The sequence below is a fragment of the Orcinus orca genome, chromosome 9 (assembly GCF_937001465.1).
Source record: "Orcinus orca chromosome 9, mOrcOrc1.1, whole genome shotgun sequence".
Classification (NCBI taxonomy): domain Eukaryota; kingdom Metazoa; phylum Chordata; class Mammalia; order Artiodactyla; family Delphinidae; genus Orcinus; species Orcinus orca.
The window spans coordinates 55,441,918-55,463,317 of NC_064567.1; the positions used below are offsets into that span (position 1 = coordinate 55,441,918).

The following is a 21,400-nucleotide window of genomic DNA, read 5'->3' on the forward strand; positions in this document are numbered from 1 at the left end:
TTGAACAGGTCACTGGCTGTTAGAAGTAGGCTGACATCTAGTTTAATATAAGCAGGACTTCAAAGAATAAATAAGTTTACAAATAACCTTTAATTTTTTCTTAAATGAGACATTAGGTAACTTCTTAAAGTTTGTTTGGTGGTAAAAAAAAATAAATGTCAGTCTTTGTAACAGTGGAACTTTAAATCCTTTTAATCATATCTTCTCACTTTTATGTTACACATGCAGTCAGATTATAAATGTGTAGTTTTACTAATTGAATTTTATCAATTTAAAGATACAACATACCTTTTTGTAATATGGTGAAGTTTTTCTGGTTGCTCAAATTTGTTTAGCACAGGTTTAGGGTTGGAATTTTTAATGTGGAAAGTATATGTATGATACATGAAAAATGTTTAAGAAATACTGATACATCTGAAAATGTTACCAATGGTAATAATCAGTGGTTTCAACTTTTACTTCTAATTCTTTTGTGTATGTTTCTATTTTAGGAAATAGAAGACATGTAAATTATCATATTTTTGTTCTGTGTGTGTGTTTTTTCTTTCCTAATAGGACTAGTAGATGCTGCAGTCGATGCAGCACCTGGAGCAGGTGTGTTTATACAATTGCATGGCCATTGGGTGACCCTTGGATTTTTCAACCAACTAACATATCTCTAATTTTGCTGTTTTGTTTCATACTTACAGTTTTTCTCTTTAACAACAGAAAAACTCTTCTTACAATAAAAATACATATTTATATTTGGAATTAACAACTGAGATTCATAGTGACCATCATCTTCTTATATCTATTATTCCACAGAGCTTAAGACCATTTCAGTTTTTTAAAGAAAACGTTGGTTTATTAAAAGTTTTTTTCTTTAACAAATATATTAAACTCTTACAGCCTATGAGTTTTCAAAATACTCTGTTCTAAATCAGGAAGTATGTAAGATGATGGTATCAATAGGGTCAGTGAAATTTAATAAAGAGACTTTCTGGTTGATTAACTTTTATATTAACATCTAAATCAGTAATGTTTTAAAAGGAAAGCTGTTTTCTGTAGATTTCTAATCCTGAGTACAGTGTTGACAGACCAGTTAGTGTAAAGACTCTAGAGTTATATTCCTTCCATTTTCTTCATTAGAGAATTGTTCTACTTTGCTATATGTAATTTATTATTATATGATTAATAATAATAATGGCTAACACTTATATGTAGTGCTTACCATAGTCTAGGCACTGTTCTTCACATATATTAACTCATTTGATTCCTCAATAACTCTTAGAGATCAGTACTGTTACTGTCCCCAGTTTACATATAAGGAAATTGAAGGACATCATGTTAAGTGTTGCAGAGACAAGTGGCAGTTAGGATGTGAACCCACAGTCTTTGCTCTTAAGCACCACACCACACCTCTCGTACTTGTCAATTTTTCCGTGATACACATACATGTGAGCATGCAAGACTAAGTCAGGAATGTGGCTCTAATAAGGAGTAAGGCTAACAGGAAATTCTGATTCTAGTTCTGTTTCTTTTCCGTAACTCTTACTTGCCTTGGTTAAAGGTTTAAAGTATTTGATCTCTGTGTGTATTGTGTATGCATATAAAAATGACTTTATGGGTTTAAATGAATTGATTTTTGCCTGAGGTGAGTTCTTTCTGTGCTTGAATTTGGTTAGACTTTGCTCTTTTCCTTATAGTGAAAGTGGATTTTGAGGGGGTCATTTACTATGCTCTTTTCACAAAAATATTGTTTTTAGTGACAGGACATATTCTTTCTGTTAATTCTGTACAATTTTATTGATACTAGCTTGCTTACTTATATAGGAATATGTTATTTTGATATTTTCATAAGAATATTTTCCTTTTTTACATGTGTTTGAAGTAAAACTCGTCTCCTTTATTTCATGAAGTTAAAATTTGAATACAGTTATGGGTGGTTTCACTATCATAACATCATTCATTAATTGTGATTTAATGTAGTATATTTTTTCACTTATAAACAGAATTACTACAGGAGACAGAAAAACTGATGAAGGAAAAACTAGAGGTACAGTGTCAAGCTGAAAAAGTACGCGATGACCTTCAAAAACAAGTGAAAGCTCTAGAAATAGATGTCGAGGAACAAGTCAGTAGATTTATAGAGCTGGAACAGGAAAAAAATGCCGAACTAATGGATTTAAGACAGCAAAACCAAGCACTGGAAAAGCAGTTAGAAAAAATGAGAAAATTTTTAGATGTAAGTATTCTCAACATTAATATTAATTTTCTCAGTGGAATGCTACTTGCTGCTCTTCTAGGTTGTGGATTTTAAATTATGGAGGGACTCTTAAATTCTAATATTTCCATCTATATGTGTCATCTACTAATTAATTGAAAAGTACTATTTCGATTAAAGATTCTAGTAATTTTTATTGTGCAGCTTTCAGAATTAGAAGCAGTACAGGCAGATTATGAGTAAGCCCTACCAGTTAGCCTTTCCAAATTCATAGTTAAGAAGTTTGTCCTAGTCTTTTTCTTAACCAATAGGCAAAGCAAGTTAGGATCCTAAAAGCTAATTGGCCACCAATGTTTAACCCAGGTAACAAGGGTGCCCTGGAAGCAAAGGACTGGAACAGTTGTCATGCTGTCATTACTCTCTTCCAAAAAGATGTTAAGTCTCTAATTTCACATGGATTTTCTTCCTTGGGATTTCATTTAAGCCGTGTGTTATCTTCACAAATCATAGAATAAGATTCTTACACATTTTATAATTTTAGGTGTAAAACCTAGATTAAAATGAAAGAAATTGATTTATTACACAATTTGTTCTACTTTTTTTTGTTTAATGACTAAATGAATAGTGGAATTCCTCCTTTCTTCCAAAAAAGTAAATTCATTTTAAGAAGAACGTATTTATTTCATTCTGTGTTTAACATTACTTGAATTTTAAAAAGTGTTGTGCTTCAGATAACATTTAAATGCTTAAATTTTTGTTGAAGAGCCGTAATAGGTTATGTACCATACAACAAATGTTATCTTTTTAAACCTTTTTGGTTTGGGGTATTCCCGTGATCATCAGTTGTTCGTCTTCAAACAAAACTGTACCTACAATTAAAGGGAAGTAAGGGAAATAATAGCTTCAATAAATGTTATTTCTTCAGTTACTATTATTATTAAACTTCAGGAGCAAGCCATTGATAGAGAACACGAGAGAGATGTATTCCAACAGGAAATACAGAAACTAGAACAGCAACTTAAGGTCGTACCTCGATTCCAGCCTATCAGTGAACATCAAACTAGAGAGGTAAGAATTTTACTGATACTGTCTACCATACAATAATTTGTATATTATGTGTAAAATAAGATGCATATAATAAAAAACTTAAAAGGACTTCTTTCTATTGTATATAAATCTTCAAAATCAGAAACTTAAATATTACTTCAATATGAGAAGGTTCTTGAAACCCTAAAAATTCCAAAGAAGTATAAAATACCGATAAACTCATTGTAGTAAAATGTTATTTACATTCTCATTTAATAGAAGGAAACTGATGTAGAACAGCCTTATCTATTGGAGCAGTAGAAAAGTTATTAATCCCCACAGAGTTTATAGTTACTCATCTTGTTCCTGACCTTTTTAGATTTTGAAAAGTAGCTGTGTGTTCGTTGACACTCAAAAGAATATTTAAGCTCTAGAACTTCCTGTCATTTCTTACTATTTGTTTTCTTATATTTAAAAAGAGTGAGCTGCCTCATTCATGAAACTTCAAGAAACTAAGAAGGATGTGTGTATTTGATTTTCTTCCAAATCATTGATCCGTTTGTTTTCTCCTTACTTTGCCAGATCTGAGTCCCCAGCTTCTGATTTTTTCAGGATCAAAAAAAAAAAATCTAACTGTAACAGTATATTGTGCCATTTTGCTTTACCTCCTTTACTGTCTTTTCTTTTGACCTCACTTCAGACTTAGTCCACCTTTTATTGTTAAAGTTTCTCTTCAGGCTTTATTACTGTCATCCTTGAACCTGTAATTGTAGGTAAGCTTGCATTTCTTCTAATGTTTTGAGGAATAAGTGCCATTTTTAGATAATTTCCTGAAAGTATCTCACTGAAATAAGGTAGAATTCCTTTTTTTCTTACCATCACGTTTCTTTTTTTTAAATAAGCTTTCTCTCTTCACTTGATTGGAACTAATTTCACAAGCTATCTTATTGATCCTTCCTGTATCCTTCCATCACAGAGCCATTCACTTGAATGGTGCTGCATATCAGAATCACTTAGGGAAACTTTCAGGGTGCACAAATCCCTCTCAGCACCTGGTATTCTCACCTTTGTTCTGGGCTGGTGGAATCTGTAGGCTGCAAAGCTTTCCAAGTGACTGTACTAAAGGTCCTCAATTTCCTCCCATCCCTGGGGTATTTAGAACCATTGTATTATTATATGTATCGATATAACCATTTGTGGAAAGAAAAACATAATCCATGAAAGTTTTTTAGGTCATCTTATCTTACATATAAATGTTAAGTCAGTACTGTGTAAACTTGTTTTCTTTATTAGGTTTTGGTGTGGCTGTGCCATTAGAGCTTGTAATTCAACATTATTCAAAAATGTATTGTTGCTCCTCCTAGCTAGAGAAACTGTTAGTCTTAAGAGAACTTTTTTAAAAGGTTTGGTGAAAGCAATATTATTTCTCTTTTACTAGTGCTGCTTAGATGTATCAACTCAGAAAACGTTGCTGTAGTGGGAGACAATAGCGCTATCCTTATCAAAAATAAAATTAGCATAGCGTCTAAAAATCCTTTTTGAAATGAGGATAGATATATTATTAACATGCTTACATTTTTTTAACATTACAGTTTTTGCTTATTATATTTCCAGGTTGAACAGTTAACAAATCATCTGAAAGAAAAAACGGACAAGTGCAGTGAGCTTTTGCTCTCTAAAGAGCAGCTTCAGAGGGATATACAGGAGCGTAATGAAGAAATTGAGAAACTGGAGTTCAGAGTAAGGGAATTGGAGCAAGCCTTACTCATGAGTACGGACAGTTTTCAAAAGGTGTGACATTTTCTTTTGGTTAATTTTATCAAGTGTTTTAGTACGGATTACTCTTAGTTACATGAACGTCAGTTTTTGTTTTTGTTTTTGTTTGCGGTACGCGGCCCCTCACTGTCGTGGCTTCTCCCGTTGCGGAGCACAGGTTCCGGACGTGCAGGCTCAGTAGTTGTGGCTCACGGGGCTAGCTGCTCCGCAGCATGTGGGATCCTCCCGGACCGGGGCACGAACCCGTGTCCCCTGCATCAGCAGGCGGACTCTCAACCACGGTGCCACCAGGGAAGCCCCGAACATCAGTTTTATTAAAAAAATCACTGATGATGCTTTGTTGATATTATTGCATAGTGTATATATCTTGATGTCTTCATTGACATCATAACCATTTCTGTTTATTCTTATCTCCAAATGTTCCTTGCGTATGAGTCCTGATAAAGAATGATTAATTAAACCAGAAGAATTAATTACCCTTTTAACCAGCAGTAAATTTGTGATTTTAAAATAATAGCAAAGTGAAAAAGCTGTAAGCACCAGTTTAGGCTGATGCTTTACCCCAAACTAAGAAGCAATGAGATCTGTTCCTGTTATGCTACAGAAAGCAAAGATGAATGAAAGAAGAGCAAGATAAGGAAATTGGGAGGGGAGCAATTGAGGGGATAGCCTTCATTTTGTCGTGAGAAATGAATTTTAAGATTGTCAAGCAATTCCTGTCTTAATTTGTATAAAATGCATTCAAGACTGAATGTTGTAACTTTTGATCATTCACTAATGTAGATTATCTACTTCTAATTAGAGAAATAGAATTGCTACTTCTCCAATTAAAATGGATAGTCAGGATTTAATGTCTGAAATTTTGAGAAAATTCTTATATATTTAAAGGTAGAGGACCGAAGACAGTTTGGATCTGTAGAAGCTAAAGCGGAATTGTCTCTAGAAATACAGTTGCAGGCTGAGCGAGATGCCATAGACAGAAAGGAAAAAGAGGTAAGTTTATTTTTAATGACAAAGTGTGGCTTGAATTATTTTAGAAAATATCATTTGATTAGAATGAAGTTTATGGTCTAAAACTAAAGTTTAGAGTTTCTTAGCTTATTGCCTAAGTTGAACTTGGAAGACAGTAAACATTTGAACAAATAAACTGGAATGAAGAAGAGGGGACAAGTAAAAACGCTTGGACACGGGAGGAAGTTTTGAGGACAGAAAAGGTGGCTGGTTTGGTAGGTATGAATTCAGTGAAGAGGAGAGTGCAGAGAAATAGTAGGGTTTGGACCCAAGGCAGTATCTTCCTCTTGACCTTACCACAGGCTTTGAATTACTGCTACTTTGCTGTGGGTTTTGGTTTTTTTTAAGTAGTATTGCCCTGGGAGATAACAGTGCCTTTTTACAGTGTGCTAAACATGTTCTTAAAACAAAAGATTAATAATAAAGTAATTCTATAAAGTTCTTTTATGTTTTTCTACTCCCTGCCTTTCCAAAAAAAAAAAACCAGAAAATGCACTTTTAAAACAGTAATTTCCAGTTCCTAATTATTTAAACCTTTGTCTACCATTAGTTTTTCTAAAGCATATTGTACTCTGTGTCGTCTAGCTATATCATATTTTAAATGTTTTGAAATTTTTAATTACATTTTTATCTCTTTCCATATAATTTTCTCAGGACATTTGATGTATTTTAAGAAATATTTATTGAATGTAAACAGTATATTAATGTTAATGAGTGCTTTGAAAAATAGAAGAATGATTTAGATGTCAGCTAAAACTATAGCTTGGAGAGCTTGTAGTTTGGAGGAGAAGAAAGTCATCTATATAAATGACTAATGGAAATGATCATTTCCATGAGAATGGTTATTTTCTCATTTTCACGTAGTACTGACTAATGTTTATCTAAGAGATTCGTATTTATTTTGTTTTTTGGCTTTTCAGTGAGAGACAGAGAACATTTTTGTTGATACGTAACCACTTCTGTGTGTTTCGGAAAGAATTAACATTTAAAGATTTACCTTACACTAAATAATCAAATAAATTGTCTGCTTTCTAAAAAGATGGAACTCCAAAACTGGTCGCAAAGGCAATGATAATTGATTATGAATAACTGATTAAGTTTACTAATTTTATATTTTTATTGTCATTTGAATTTTATTTAACGCTACTTAACACCTTAATTTCTTGAAGTAAGTATCCAATAACTGCCTACTATTTACTTAGACTCATAGTTGTTGGAACTACAAGAGGCCTTAGAGAGCTTCTGTCAACCAGCTCCCAGTTTTTACAGATGAAACAGAGGCAGCCATGTTGAATGAGTAAAGAATTAAACTGATGGCTAACGTTGGTCTACTAATACTTGTCACTGTTATTCACGTTTGAATAACAGTGACAAGTATTCTGTCAGAACCCACTCACTCAGTAACTGGAGACTGAAAGATAGGAATGTAAAATTGAAACATATATCTTTTAATGAAAATAACTTCTTAAGCATTCTCTCCTGTGCTAGGCAAGTGTTTTCAGATATCTGATAGTATAAACATAAGATGTCTATGTGTCATTATATCTGAGATACTTCCTACTACTCTCATAGCCTGTTTGTGTAAAACTTTGTTTCAAAGTTTATTACAGTATTTAGAAATTCAAAATGAATAGAAAGAGAAGAAAACCTTAGAAGATAGGAATTTCAGGATGTATAAGAGAAGGAGAATAATGTGGAGAGAAATAGAAGGAGGAATTTCTTTAAGAAAAAGATGCCTTCAGTTAGGTTTTAGCTCTGTGAAGGTGGTTTTAGCTCTTTATAGAGTTAAAGAGATCTGGCTTACAAATGGCAATAGTAAATAATAATAGTTAACTTTGTTGAAGTCTGTGCTAGAAAGTGCTAAGTATTTTAAACATCTTATGTCATTAACCCTTGCAGTCTCCCTGAGGATAGGTTCTATTGATATTTCCACTTTATACATGAGTAAACCAGATCTTAAGAGAGGTTAAGGAACTTGCTCATAGTCACACAGTAAGTGGTTAAACAAGAATTCCTCCTCGATTTTTCTGATTCTGGAGCCCTGTGATGCTATACTGCCAAAACATCCGGGCATGTTTTGCCCTGTTGGTGAGAAGTATTATAGACTGTCATTCAACATTTATTGAACTCCTATGTGTAGAACACCACTGTCCAATTGTAAAACACCACTGTCCAATTGTAAAACACCACTGTCCAATTGTAAAACCAGTACCGATCTTCAAGGAATCTCCTATCTAACTAGGATATGTATACACACATATACATACATACACACACACACACACACACACACATTTGAAAGAGAAGAATACTTAAAACACAAATACGTGCAAATTAATGTAATCCAAACAATCTAGGTGTCATTTGGTAGCTAAATAGAACAAGGTTAAACCAGAAAGCTACCATTCTATTTTTAGACCTTAATAATATTTTTCTGGTTTTTGGTTGTCATAGACTCAGTAATAAGACAGCCAGGGACTGCAACTGAAGTCTGGCTGAGTAAGAGAAGAGAATGCCTTACAGTGTCATTTTGGGAATTGAAGTCTCTGTTTTGATGCCTCAAGTTCAGCTACTTATGATGGGAATGTTAGTGCTTTAGACCAGTGCTTCTCAAACTTTAATGTGCATATGAATCCCGTGGGGATCTTGTTAAAATGAAGAATCTGATTCAGTAGGTCTGGGGTGGGGCTTGAGAATCTGTGCTTCTAACATGTTCCCAGGTGAGGCCACTTCTGCTCCAGGGACCACTCTTTGAATATTAAGGCTAAGAATTTGACCATAAACTGTTTTATCAAAAAAGAAAATAAGTATCAGGTGAGGCAGGGCAAGGGCAGTAATTTTGAACTTAAATATCTATGTATGTGTTGAAATAATACCTTGTCATCAAACGTAGTCATAGAAGATAGGGATAAGTGTAAATACCATTATATTAGATAACTTTGAAGAAGATATAATCATCACAATTTTCAGCAAACTAACCTGATAATTATATATGCACAACTACTAACTATATTTAAGGTGTGCCTACTGAGTTTAATATCAGTGTTAAAGAAAATTATTTAAATATGTCTTAGACATTAGTTATTAGAAGCAGGATAAATGATAGTTAAGAATGTAAGCTTCCAGAGGTAAACTCCTGAGGTTCAAAAACTGGCTTCCACATACTGGCCTTGTGACTGCAGGTCAAGGTGCTCCTCTCTCAGTGACCCCCTTCCTCATCTCTGAAATGGAGATAATCCTAGTAAAGATCTCATAAAGTTGTTATAGGGTTTTTTAAAAAATAATACATATAAAGCATCTTACGCAGTGCCTAACAGTAAATTGTCTATAAATGATGGCTATTGTTACTAATATCAGTATGATTTCTATTAATGAAATATTAGGCTAAATGATTCTGAAGGTCTTTGTCTTGCTAATGCTAAGATATGATTCTGATTATGTATTGGTGTGTAATCAGAATATGCTCCCTTTCAAGTTCTAAGGTAATAAATGTTTTATATGTACTTTCTGAGCCAGCTGCCACTAAATGCTGCTCTTGTGTCTTAGGTTGCTTTTAATGCAGCAATTTTGATCATAGGTAAATACACATTTGAAAATCCATTCATTAAAAATGTATTAAGAAGCTACAAAGCATTGAGCTAAATGACTGTTCCTCTCCTCAACCAAACCCAAATATTAAACCAAACTCTTAATATTCATCATTAGTTTCAGTCTCTACATAGCCATCAAAGAGCAGTTGCTTTACCATTAGTGGTAATCTGTGCTCAGAAATGAGCTGAATTTCAGTTGTCCTACATATAGGAACACTCTAATTTTCTCCTAAAATGGTTTTACTAACTTACTCTTTAAGTTTCTGTTATTTCAGACCTAAGGGTCTCTTGCTCTTAGCATCTACCTCTGCTTCCTTCTGCTCAAATAAGGCATGGCTGCCAAACCTTTCATTGGGTTAAGTATTGATATGGACTAAATTGAGCTAATCTCACTTGGTGGCTAAAATAACTGACCTAATTCTACAGCTTTCTTGAGCATTTTTAATAGCAATTAATTTAACATAAAATAAGATCTAAAATGTGGACTCTTTTCTTTCCTCCCATGACTCTTTCATGCTTTATCAGAGGATAATTTTAGGTAGGAAATGGCTCCTTGTATCCTTCCTCTGAAGGTCTCGTCTTTGCTTTGGGCAGGATGGTTTAAATGTGTTTAGTTTGAAAATGTCTAGAAACCACACAGTTACATCTGGCTTAGAGAAACCCCTTTTCTTTATTCTCATGGCTCACGTGTTTTAAGCATATATACTATAGAGCCAGTACAGCACTTTTCATTCTCTCTTGACAAATAAACATTTGTATGAACAGTTTTTTCTCTTTCCTTTTGATAATTTTGGTATCAAAGATCACAAACTTAGAAGAACAGTTAGAACAGTTCAGAGAAGAACTGGAAAATAAGAATGAAGAAGTCCAGCAACTACATATGCAATTAGAAATACAGAAAAAGGAATCTACTACCCGCCTACAAGAACTTGAACAAGAAAACAAATTATTTAAGGTAATTACTTAAGGAAAACTTTGCCTCTAAATAATTCATTGTTTTTGTCTTGTGTAGTAGTTGTAGTATTAAGCATTTGCTAAATCCAGCAGCTAAATAATACTTAAAAGAGGAACATTAGCTGCAGATGGATTTGCATGGAATTTATCTTCAAGCCAACATAAACATTTGAATTCATCAGAAATGAAAAATTTTGGAGACCTTTATCAAAACATTTTAAGAATTATTGATTTACAATAATTATATAATAGCTCTGATTTTTTTTTCATTTGTATGTTTTAGATGCTATAGCTTGGTAAGAGTTAATTGACAGAATGTTCCGAAAATCACGTGTAATGCCCTATCCAACTGGGATGGTTATTTTTGTTCCTAGGATGAAATGGAGAAACTGGGATTTGCCATAAAGCAAGCTGATCCTATCTCTGCCCAGGACCAACATGTACTATTTGGGAAATTTGCTCAAATAATGCAGGAAAAAGAGGTAGAAATTGACCAATTGAATGAGCAAATTACGAAACTTCAGCATCAACTTAAAATTACAACAGATAACAAGGTACACTAATTTAAAATTATTACATGGAATTCTTTAAACTAGAATTTTATTTTTATTTTTTATTGAAGTATAGTTGATTTACAATATTGTGTTAGTTTCAGGTGTACAGCAAAGTGATCTAGGTTTTTTTTTTTTTCCAGATTATTTTCCATTATAGGTCATTACAAAATATTAAACAGAGTTCCCTGTGTTATAAAGTAAATCTTTGTTCTTTATCTATTTTATGTATAGTAATTTGTGCTGCTGTGAACATTGGGGTGCATGTATCTTTTCAAATTAGAGTTTTTGTCTTTTGTGGATACATGCCCGGGAGTAGGATTGCTGGATCATATAGTAGCTCTGTTTTCAGTTTTTTAAGGAACCTCCATACTGTTTTCCATAGTGGCTAAGCTAGAATTTTAAAGGGCAAGATGGTTATTGTTCAGTTTCTTTGTGAATGTAAAAACCAAGTAAAACTTTAATTCTCTTTTACCCATTAATTTTAATTTAATAAGACATACTGGTTTAACAAGCTATGTATATGTTTATCCCTTCCTAACATTGTCAAAGATTTTTGATGTTTTATAAGGGAGTCTCTGGTGACTCAGATTTCATCATATGACTCTAACCAAATCTATTAAAAATTATTCTATTTTGTGTGAGCTAAATAAGATAATGACATTTGAGCACTGTTTTAGACTTTTATTTCAGTACTTTATCCTGTTATAGACTGTTGAAATATTTCAATACTGCATCCTTTTCAATTAGATTGTATTGATATTGACTATTTTACTTATAGGAAATCATCTATTAAATGCCTAAATTACTTTATGTTTAATGACTTTCTGAATGATGTTCTAAATAAGGTCCTTGTTTGATGTGATGGAGGACTGTTGGTCTATATTAAAATTAATTTAGGATGTCTGAGAAGTAAATTATTTTTGAGTGTGTGATCAACACTTTAAGATCCTGCCCTAAAATAAAATAAAATTCCCTAAATATAAATACATATTTATTGTATATGTTACTTTTTTGTTAACTAATAGGTTATTGAAGAAAAAAATGAACTAATAAGGGATCTTGAAACCCAGATAGAATGTTTGATGAGTGATCAAGAATGTGTGAAGAAAAATAGAGAAGAAGAAATTGAGCAGCTCAATGAAGTGATTGAAAAGCTTCAACAGGAATTGGCAAATATTGAACAGAAGACATCGGTGGTTACTAATTCTCTCCCAGAAGAAGCAGATAGTTTAAAACATCAGTTGGATATAGTAATAGCTGAAAAACTGGCTTTGGAACAGCAAGTAGAAACCACTAATGAAGAAATGGCCTTGACAAAAAGTGTACTTAAAGAAACCAATTTAAAAATGAACCAGCTAACACAAGAATTATGTAGCTTAAAGAGAGAACGTGAAAATATGGAAGAAATCCATAGTATACCAGAGAAAAGTGTTAACATGGCTGTAGATGATCTGAGCAGAAACAAACCTGGACTAGAAGTAGTCCTTACTGAGGGTGCTCGTAAACCCCTAGAAAATCCGACTTACCTCAAATCTTTTGAAGAAAACAGCAAAGTTTCCATAAGCAGTTTGCAAACACAGGTGCTACAACTTGAGAGCACTGTGAGTGCAAAGGACTTAGAACTTACCCAATGTCATAAACAAATAAAGGACCTGCAGGAGCAAGGCCAGTCTGAAAAAGAAGCACTGAAAAAGAAGATGGCAAACCTGCAAAATATACTTGAGGAAAAGGTGGCTGCTGCTCTTGTGAGTCAGGTCCAACTCGAAGCAGTTAAAGAATATGCAAAATTCTGTCAAGATAAACAAGCAGTTTCACCAGAACCTGGAGGAACAAATACACAGAATTTAAACCAACTAACGGAAAATGAGGTGGAGTCAAATGTGTCAGCACTGACCTTGAGAATATCAGAATTAGAAAGCCAGGTGGTTGAAATGCAGGTAGAAACTGCAGAAAAAAATGCTTTGGAAAAAGAAAAGAAGCTACTAGAGCTACAGAAGCTATTGGAGGACAATGAGAAAAAACAGGGAAGCAAAGAAAGGAAAAGAAGCCCTCTAGGAGATTTTGAAGTTCTCAAGGTTAGTTTGTATTTGATTTTTTTCCACTTAAATACCCCAAGAAACTAACTCTCTTTTCCCTGTTCCTTAAACTTACTGCTGATTTATTAAATACAGTGTTCTTTACATCTAGCGATTCATATATAAAGGGTTTTTATAAAAAATATTACCATTCCATACAGTCATTATTATCACCAGAACAATGGATACAAGCAATATTTTGTGGTCTTAAAATCACAATATTTATTTCACTACCATAGTCATTAAGTAGAGCAGTCAGAAGAAACTTGGAAATGTTAAGTATAGCAAATGTCCTCTGGAATTTGTGTGGGTTTTTTCCTTTTTCCTGTAACATGCATGTTAAGTGGTCATCATTCCTTTTAAGTAATGAAAATGTCAAAATATATTAGTGTTCTAGTGAATTAATGTATGAGTCTTAAGTCATTCACTTTTGCAGATTTTATACCTCATAATAGATTTCATCCTTTCACCCCTTTAGGTCTACTTATGTAAAGATCTGAAATCACAGTTATTTCTTAGCATAGGATAGGACAGGTGTGAAAGGACTTTAATTTTCAAATTCTCACTTTATATATTTATAATTTTGAGAAGTTAATGTATAGTCCTATCTGAACACCAGAAATTAACTGATATATTAGGATTCTATAAATATTTATTTTGCAAAGGATAACAATTCTTTCCATTTACTAGGCTTTTTCCTCCTAGCTCACTGGAACTATATAAATTACTGTAAATGATATTTAAAATAGTAACGTGATGGGACTTCCCTCGTGGTCCAGTGGTTAAGAATCCGCCTTCCAATTCAGGGGACACGGGTTCGAACCCTGGTCGGGGAACCAAGATCCCACATGCCACAGGGCAGCTAAGCCCGCATGTCGCAACTACTGAGCACATGAGCCACAACTACAGAGCCCATGTGCTCTGGAGCCTGCACGCTGCAACTGCTGAGCCCACGTACCACAATTAGAGAGAAGCCCATGCGCCTCAACAAAAGATCCTGCATGCTGCAACAAAGATCCCACCTGCCCCAACTAAGACCCGACACAGCCAAAAATAAAATAAATAAATATTTTAAAATAAATAAAATAAAATAGTAATGTGACTTTCCGTATATATAAAACTTCTAAAGTAACACGTGGTATCTTTTGAGGAAAGTGATATAAATATGAAACTTTTTTGAATGGGTAAACTATTTTCATTAATTATAAAATTTTAGGATATGTTCTAATGACATGATTTACCTTTCATTCCCAGAAATATCATTCTTTTCTTACTGTCTCAAGAATATAAAATGGGGACTTCCCCGGTGGTCCAGTGGTAAAGAATCCACGTTCCAGTGCAGGGGATGTGGTTTCAATCCCTGGTCGGGGAACTAAAATCCTACATGCCGTGAGGCGACTAAACCTGTGCACCACAACTACAGAGCCCACGCACCCTGGAGCCTGCACACCACAGCTAGAGAAGAGAAAAAAAAGAAAAAAAACCCGCACGCCACAACTAGAGAGAAGTCCGCATGCCATACTGAAAGGTCCCGCATGCCTCAGCGAAGATCCCGTGTGCCTCAGTGAAGACCCGATGCAGCCAAAAAAATAAAGAAATAAAGAAAGAATATAAAATGATGGTTGTGAAGAGTTTCCCTATTTGTTGAAAGAACATGGATCATTTTAACCCCTTTTATCTGATAAGCAGTCTTTCCTGAAAAAGTTTTATTGGAATGCACAAGTACCTTGAACTTGGCTTTGTTTTTTGAAAATAATGTGTTCATGTTTTCCACTGCCATTTAGACAACTACTGAGCTGATTCATACCAGTGAAGAAAATGAATTTTTTGGTCGATTTGAGACTCTTACAGCTGAGTCAGCAGCTACCAAAGAAGAACTTGCCAGTTATAAAGAGAAGGCAGAAGAACTTCAAGAAGAGCTTTTGGTAAAATAAGTAACATAGCTCCAATTTCTACCTATCTTAATTTTATTTCAAAGTGTATATTCTCTTATATGAAAACAAACCCAGATCTATAACTTAACAGCTAGGAAAAAACTTTTGTAAATTTGATGAAAAGGTATTATATAATTTCGTTACTGTCATCTTTCTTCTTTGGTTTTCCTTGGAATCTTTTTTAGGGGGATGCTTTTAATCTCTAGTCTGTTAATGAAAGAGGAGAAAGACATGTTAAAGAGTACTGTATATCCCCTGAGAACCAAAAGTAGAGGCTCATCAAATGATTTCACTTCTGTGGTAATCTGTGACTATACATATATGTGAATATAGATGAAAACTGTGAGTGTTTCTGAAATGTTTTTCCTGTTATTCTGAGGAAAATGAACATATTAGCATGAATTACACTCTCCTCTCTACCCTAAATTCTACATGTGACATTTTTACCTGAATGTTCTACTGTTCTATTCATTATGTTTTAGGTAAAAGAAACAAATATGGCATTCCTCCAGAAAGACTTAAGCCAAGTTAGGGATCAACTCAAAAAGGCAGAAGAGAAATTATCCTACTTCTTAGAAAAAGAAGATTATACCAAGGTACAAGAAAACAGAAAGTTCTGCACGTTAGAGCCACTTCCTATAGAAGTGGGTAAAAGCTCTGCATCACAGACAGATGGTACTCTCAAGTTCAACAGCAGCAATCAGACTCCACAAATTCTTGTTAGAAATGCAGGAATCCAAATTGATTTACGGAGTGAATGTTCATCAGAGGAAGTCATTGAAGTAATTAATCGGTTTACTGAAAAAATTGAGCAGATGCAAGAACTACACGCTGCTGAGATTCTGGATATGGAATCCAGACATATTTCAGAAACTGAAACCTTAAAGAGAGATCACTATGTTGCTATTCAGTTACTGACAGAGGAATGTGGTACCTTGAAGTCAGTGATACAGTGTCTGAGATCTAAAGAGGTATTTGGTTTTCATAATGTGTTTTTTCAACATTCTATGATTTTTTTCCCCAGAATTTTATGTTTTTAAAGAGACAAAGAAATTTGGGGCAATCTCTTCTTTATGATAAAATTACAATTTAAAATCTTTGCATTGTGTAGAGTCAAATAATAATGTTCCACCAAGCTCCTGTGCAGATTTAGAACCAATGTTATCATTCCTTAATTTATTAATGTCTCTTATTATTATGGTAATATCCATGAAGAAAAAAATTAAAGACTTACTGTAAACCATGGATATTTCATTTATTGTGAAAGGTGTGACATATTTAATTGTTTTTTTCTTTTTTGACAGCATTACAAAAGAATAAAACTATTCATTGGATCCTGTTTTTATTAAAGCAAAAAAATGTTATCTTCTTTTGTTTTTTTTTTCTGATTAGGGCTCCTCAGTTCCTGAGTTAACACATTCCGATGCTTACCAAAGTAGAGAAATATGTTCCAGTGGTAGGTTATATAAATTTCTAGAATTTGTGTAGTACTTGTTTAAAAAGAGTTTGTTTCTCTTTAATAGTCAATGGTTTTCTTTATTTTAGATTCTGGATCAGACTGGGGTCAGGGAATTTATCTTACACAAAGTCAGGGATTTGACACAGCATCAGAAGGCCGAGGCGAAGAAGGTGAAAGTTCAACAGATTCATTTCCAAAGAAAATAAAGGTACTAAAAGGCAGACATCTTTTAGTAAAACTTTCTACATTGAACATAGCAGTTTATTAGAAGTTAGTATAGAAGATCTATACTATAGTAAGATCTCTCTGAATAGAGAATTGCATAGCTAGAAGGAACCTTGGGGCTCTAGTTTTATTTCTGTATTCTGCAGATAATAAAGTACAGTATATTTAATAGTTATTTGTATAAAGATTTTTTTTAAATTTCTATTCCTAATATTTTTGTTTGCCAAAATTATTAAAGCAGTCTCAAAGACTAGAGCTTATCTCCTACATATTTCTTTTGGTCAAATTAGTGTCTAATAATTAAATCCAGGAAGAGCACATTAGGTAAATGTGGAACTTAGAGATGAGAGCTACACAAAGTCATAGGCTGTCTTCTGGGATTGGCTGACCCCTCCATAGGAAGAAGACATTCAGTAATGGTAGGCTGGTGTTTCCTTTCTGCAGTGGTTTTTCTAAATCAGTCTAACTGGGATAAAACTATGCTAAAATTTGTTTCTCTTTTCGTGTCTGACTTTGCAGTCTTTGAAAAAATGTCCTAATTCTGGCTTTTGGGTTATGGTTTCTAGGGATTACTGAGAGCTGTCCATAATGAAGGCATGCAGGTGCTCTCTCTTACTGAGTCTCCCTGTAGTGACGGAGAAGACCATTCTGTTCAGCAAGCTTCAGAGTCTTGGCTAGAAGAGAGAAGAGCTTACCTCAGTACAATCTCATCTCTTAAGGATTTGATTACCAAAATGCAAATGCAAAGGGAAGCCAAGGTACTCAAAGAATATTACGCATCTAAAGAGCTTTATATGATTTTTATCAATAATAAGTCACTTTACAAAATAAATTGTTGTCTTTTATGATGTATTTTCACATGAATTTCTATATACTGTTTAAATGCCCCAAGTTGCACACTTGAAAATAAATCTGTATCCTCTTAGGCTTCTAATACTGATTTTGGTTAGTAGACAGGTAGCATTTTTAGAACAGTTCTTAAACATGCTTATTTGAAAACTAACTTTTGTTTTTTATAGGTTTATGATAGTTCTCAATCTCATGAGAGCTCCTCTGACTGGCGAGGTGAACTTCTGCTTGCTCTTCAGCAGGTTTTCTTAAAGGAGCACGGTGTTTTACTAGCTGCATTTCAGACTGAGCTGACAGCTCTAGGTACTAGAGATGCAGTTGAATTATTAAACTGTTTGGAACAGAGAATACAAGAACAGGTATCAAAATGAAACTTTAAATCAAACTTTAAAACAAAGAATGCTTTTTAATAGTAATGAGAAAATGAGCTATTGATTAGTTTTGGAGTAAGTCTGAAGGTTAAAATTTTAACAGGAACCACTGAGAATATTTAGGAGAAAAATTATTACCTTAAATGTTTTTCTTATGTTAGAAAATAAGCAAGACTAAAAATTAATGAGCTAAATATCCAACTTGGGAAGTTAGAGAAAGAGTAACAAAATAAGTCCAAAGAAAATAGAAGGAATAAAATACCATTAGTTCTCATTATTTGCAGTAGTTAGATTCCGTAAAGCTGCTGTGAATGTTGAGCTATTGCCACCAGGGGAAATAAGATGGGGGGGTGGGGGTAGGCTTCTGTGAGCACCTGGTGATGACGTTTTTGTCAACCAGTCAATACAGAATCTTGTTTTATGTGTGTTTCTGTTTAAAGACACCCTGTTTACTATGTATTGTTGACTCATTAACGTTGAACTCATGGCCAACAGCATTATAACTTAAACCTAAACAAAGATTTTCTAACACATGCATTTTCTCTGTAATGTATCTTTCAGCCTTCTTATGCTTAGGCATACTAGATGGTACTTCATATCTATGCTTGGGGACCATTTTAAACAGCAAAATCACCAATAAAAAGCACAAAAGTATCAAAAATACAGCACTAAATAGATGGCAAACAGGACACTTGTTTATAGTATAAGAGATGAAAGAAGGCGGCAGAGTGTCACTTTGTTCGACTTCAGCTAGGAACATGCACATGTGGCAATTTAAATTTTTTGCTGTTGTGTGCACATGTAGGAGAGTAAACTTAAGAGCACCGCAAGTATTGAATTAAGGATTACAGATAAATTTTAATGAGTAGGCAAATTCTTAAATATGTAATTCACAAATAATGAGGCTCAACTGTAATAAGGAAAAAAGAAATTAGTGAAATGCATACACTTGTACAGTAGAGAACATAAACACGTTTGAAAGTTGATTCTTTGAAAGGTTAATAAAATAGAAACTTTTCTGGAGAATAGGTTACGGAAAATGATAAAGCACACTTTTTTAAAAATTAAGAATAAAAATGGGATTATAACTAAAGATATGGCTGAGATATAAAAGTAATAGAATACTATGAATAATTTTACATCAATTCAAAAACTTTGGTGAAATGGGCAGATATTTGCTTATGAAAGCTCATTCAGATCCAGCATTCCACTCCTGGGTATATATCCAAAAAAAATAAAAAAAAACACTAATTCAGAAAGATACATGCACTCCAAAGTTCATAGCAGCATTATTTACAGTTACCAAGATATGGAAGCAGCCTAAATGTCCATCAACAAATGAATAGTTAAAGGTGTGTGTGTGTGTATGTATGTATGTATCTGTGCTCCCATTGTAAGATGATTGGAGAAACGCCCTTTTTATTAGAAAGCTAGTATAACCCTGTTACCAAAATCAGACAAAGATAATACGGGAAAGAAACTTTATGGGCCTATTTTATTCATGAACATAGATGCAGAAATCCTAAACAAAATATTAACAAGCCAAATCCACCAATGCGTATTTTTTAGAGACACAATCACCATATACTTATCCAGGGATGCAAAGATAGCATACCATTAAGAAAAATTCATGTGACTCATCACTTTAACAAATTAAAGGGTAAAAAACCCCAGTGATCATCTCAAGAGATACAGTGAACAAATGAATGAATGCATTTCATATTTTAAAACACCTTAAATAACAAACTAAAAATAAAAAGGAATTTCATGAACTATATAACAGGTATATCTTGCAAAAACTACAACAAGCATCATATCTGATAGTTAAATGTTAAAAACATTCCTTAACAAAGGGTTAAGTAGTTTGCTCAACCTTGTCCTAAAGATCTAGCTAGAAAAGAAAAGCAAGAGAAATTAAATAAGGGTAGGAATAGGGAAGACCCCTCATCCACTTATATAGAAAACTAAAGAGAATCTACACATGTAGATTTTTTTAATCGATAGGAAAGTTTGGTTATGTTGTTGGATGTAAGATCAAGATGTAAAAATCTTATTTCTCAACAACAAACAAAATGTAATTTTATGTATTTATTTACTTTTGGCCACGCCACACGGCATATGGGATCGTAGTTCCCGGACCAGGGATCAAACCCACACCCCCTGCAATGGAAGCATGGAGTCTTAACTGTTGGACCACCAGATAAGTCCAAAATTTAATTTTAAAAATAATTATTTACAGTGGCATTAAATGGACAAATTCCTAAAAGTATGCAAACTACTAAAACTAAGTCATGAAAAAATAGAAAATCTGAATGTATAACAAAGAGTTAAATTAGTAATTTTAAAACTTCTCACAAAGTAAAGTTCAATATCAGACGACTTCACTAGTGAATCCTACCAAATGTTGAAAGAAGAATTAATACCAGTTCTTCACAAACTCTTGCAAAATAAAGAAGGGAACACTTCCCAGCTCATTTTATGAGGACAATATTGTTCCGATTCTAAAGCCAGACAGAAATACCACAAGAAAATAAATCTACAGACCAAATATCTAATGAGAATAAAACAACCAGTGGAAAAATGGACAAGTGATATAGATATGTGCTCATGGAAGAAATAGAGAGTATCCAATAAATATATGAAAAGATGCTCAAATAAAATGTGCTATATAATTCATACTATGGAATACTATATAACATTGAAAATGAGTGTGAATTAGAGCTGTGTGTGTCAGGCAGGATGGTTCACCAACATGTTCGGTGAAAAAGGCAAATTAAACAAAAATGAATACAGTATGATGCCGTTTATATAAAGTTTTAAAACAGAACTGTATATTTTTTAGGATATGTGTGTGTATGTACAGAGTACATGAAAATAACACCAGACTTAGAATTTGGTTATTTCTTGAGCAGATGGTGCAGAGGAGGATGTATTCAGGGAGTTGTACACAGGAGACTTCAGCTGTATAAGGGCTGTTTCTTAGGCTAAGTGCATGGGTGTTTATTATATTATTCATCATGTTTTATTGTGTGTTTAAAGAATTTTGAAATAAACGTGGAAACTATTATCTAAAAAGTAGATCCCAGTGAGCAGGAAGAGAACGTTAGTAACATCTTCCCAAAATTTTAGCATGTCATTCTTCAGACTTCCTGGTTGTTAATTTTATTGTTTTTACATCTCTCTTGATTTTTTTTTTTTTTACAGGGTATTGAATATCGAGCAGCCATGGAATGCCTCCAGAAAGCAGATAGAAGGAGTTTGTTAGCTGAAATTCAAGCACTGCATGCTCAGATGAATGGTAAGAAAATGACTCTGAAAAGAGAACAAGAGAATGATCAACCAAGCCAAGGTATGCTATATGACAGGCTCATGT

General features: G+C 33.6%; 1 protein-coding gene across 12 annotated transcripts in view; it reads left to right on the forward strand.

Annotated features, from left to right (window-relative positions):
• AKAP9 (A-kinase anchoring protein 9) overlaps positions 1-21,400 on the forward strand; it is a 145,559-nt gene that overhangs the window by 106,513 nt on the left and 17,646 nt on the right. For 7 of the 12 annotated variants that reach the window (XM_033420511.2, XM_033420513.2, XM_033420512.2 and 4 more), the window contains 14 exons: positions 1,992-2,224; positions 3,152-3,271; positions 4,844-5,020; positions 5,894-5,998; positions 10,409-10,561; positions 10,935-11,114; positions 12,140-13,189; positions 14,974-15,114; positions 15,606-16,094; positions 16,516-16,579; positions 16,669-16,790; positions 17,374-17,565; positions 17,827-18,015; positions 21,232-21,376. In XM_033420511.2, coding sequence (XP_033276402.1) covers positions 1,992-2,224; positions 3,152-3,271; positions 4,844-5,020; positions 5,894-5,998; positions 10,409-10,561; positions 10,935-11,114; positions 12,140-13,189; positions 14,974-15,114; positions 15,606-16,094; positions 16,516-16,579; positions 16,669-16,790; positions 17,374-17,565; positions 17,827-18,015; positions 21,232-21,376 — 3,360 coding nt within the window. The remainder of the gene's footprint in view (positions 1-1,991; positions 2,225-3,151; positions 3,272-4,843; positions 5,021-5,893; positions 5,999-10,408; positions 10,562-10,934; positions 11,115-12,139; positions 13,190-14,973; positions 15,115-15,605; positions 16,095-16,515; positions 16,580-16,668; positions 16,791-17,373; positions 17,566-17,826; positions 18,016-21,231; positions 21,377-21,400) is intronic. The other 5 variants (XM_033420514.2, XM_033420519.2, XM_033420518.2 and 2 more) reach the window with 5 other exon arrangements.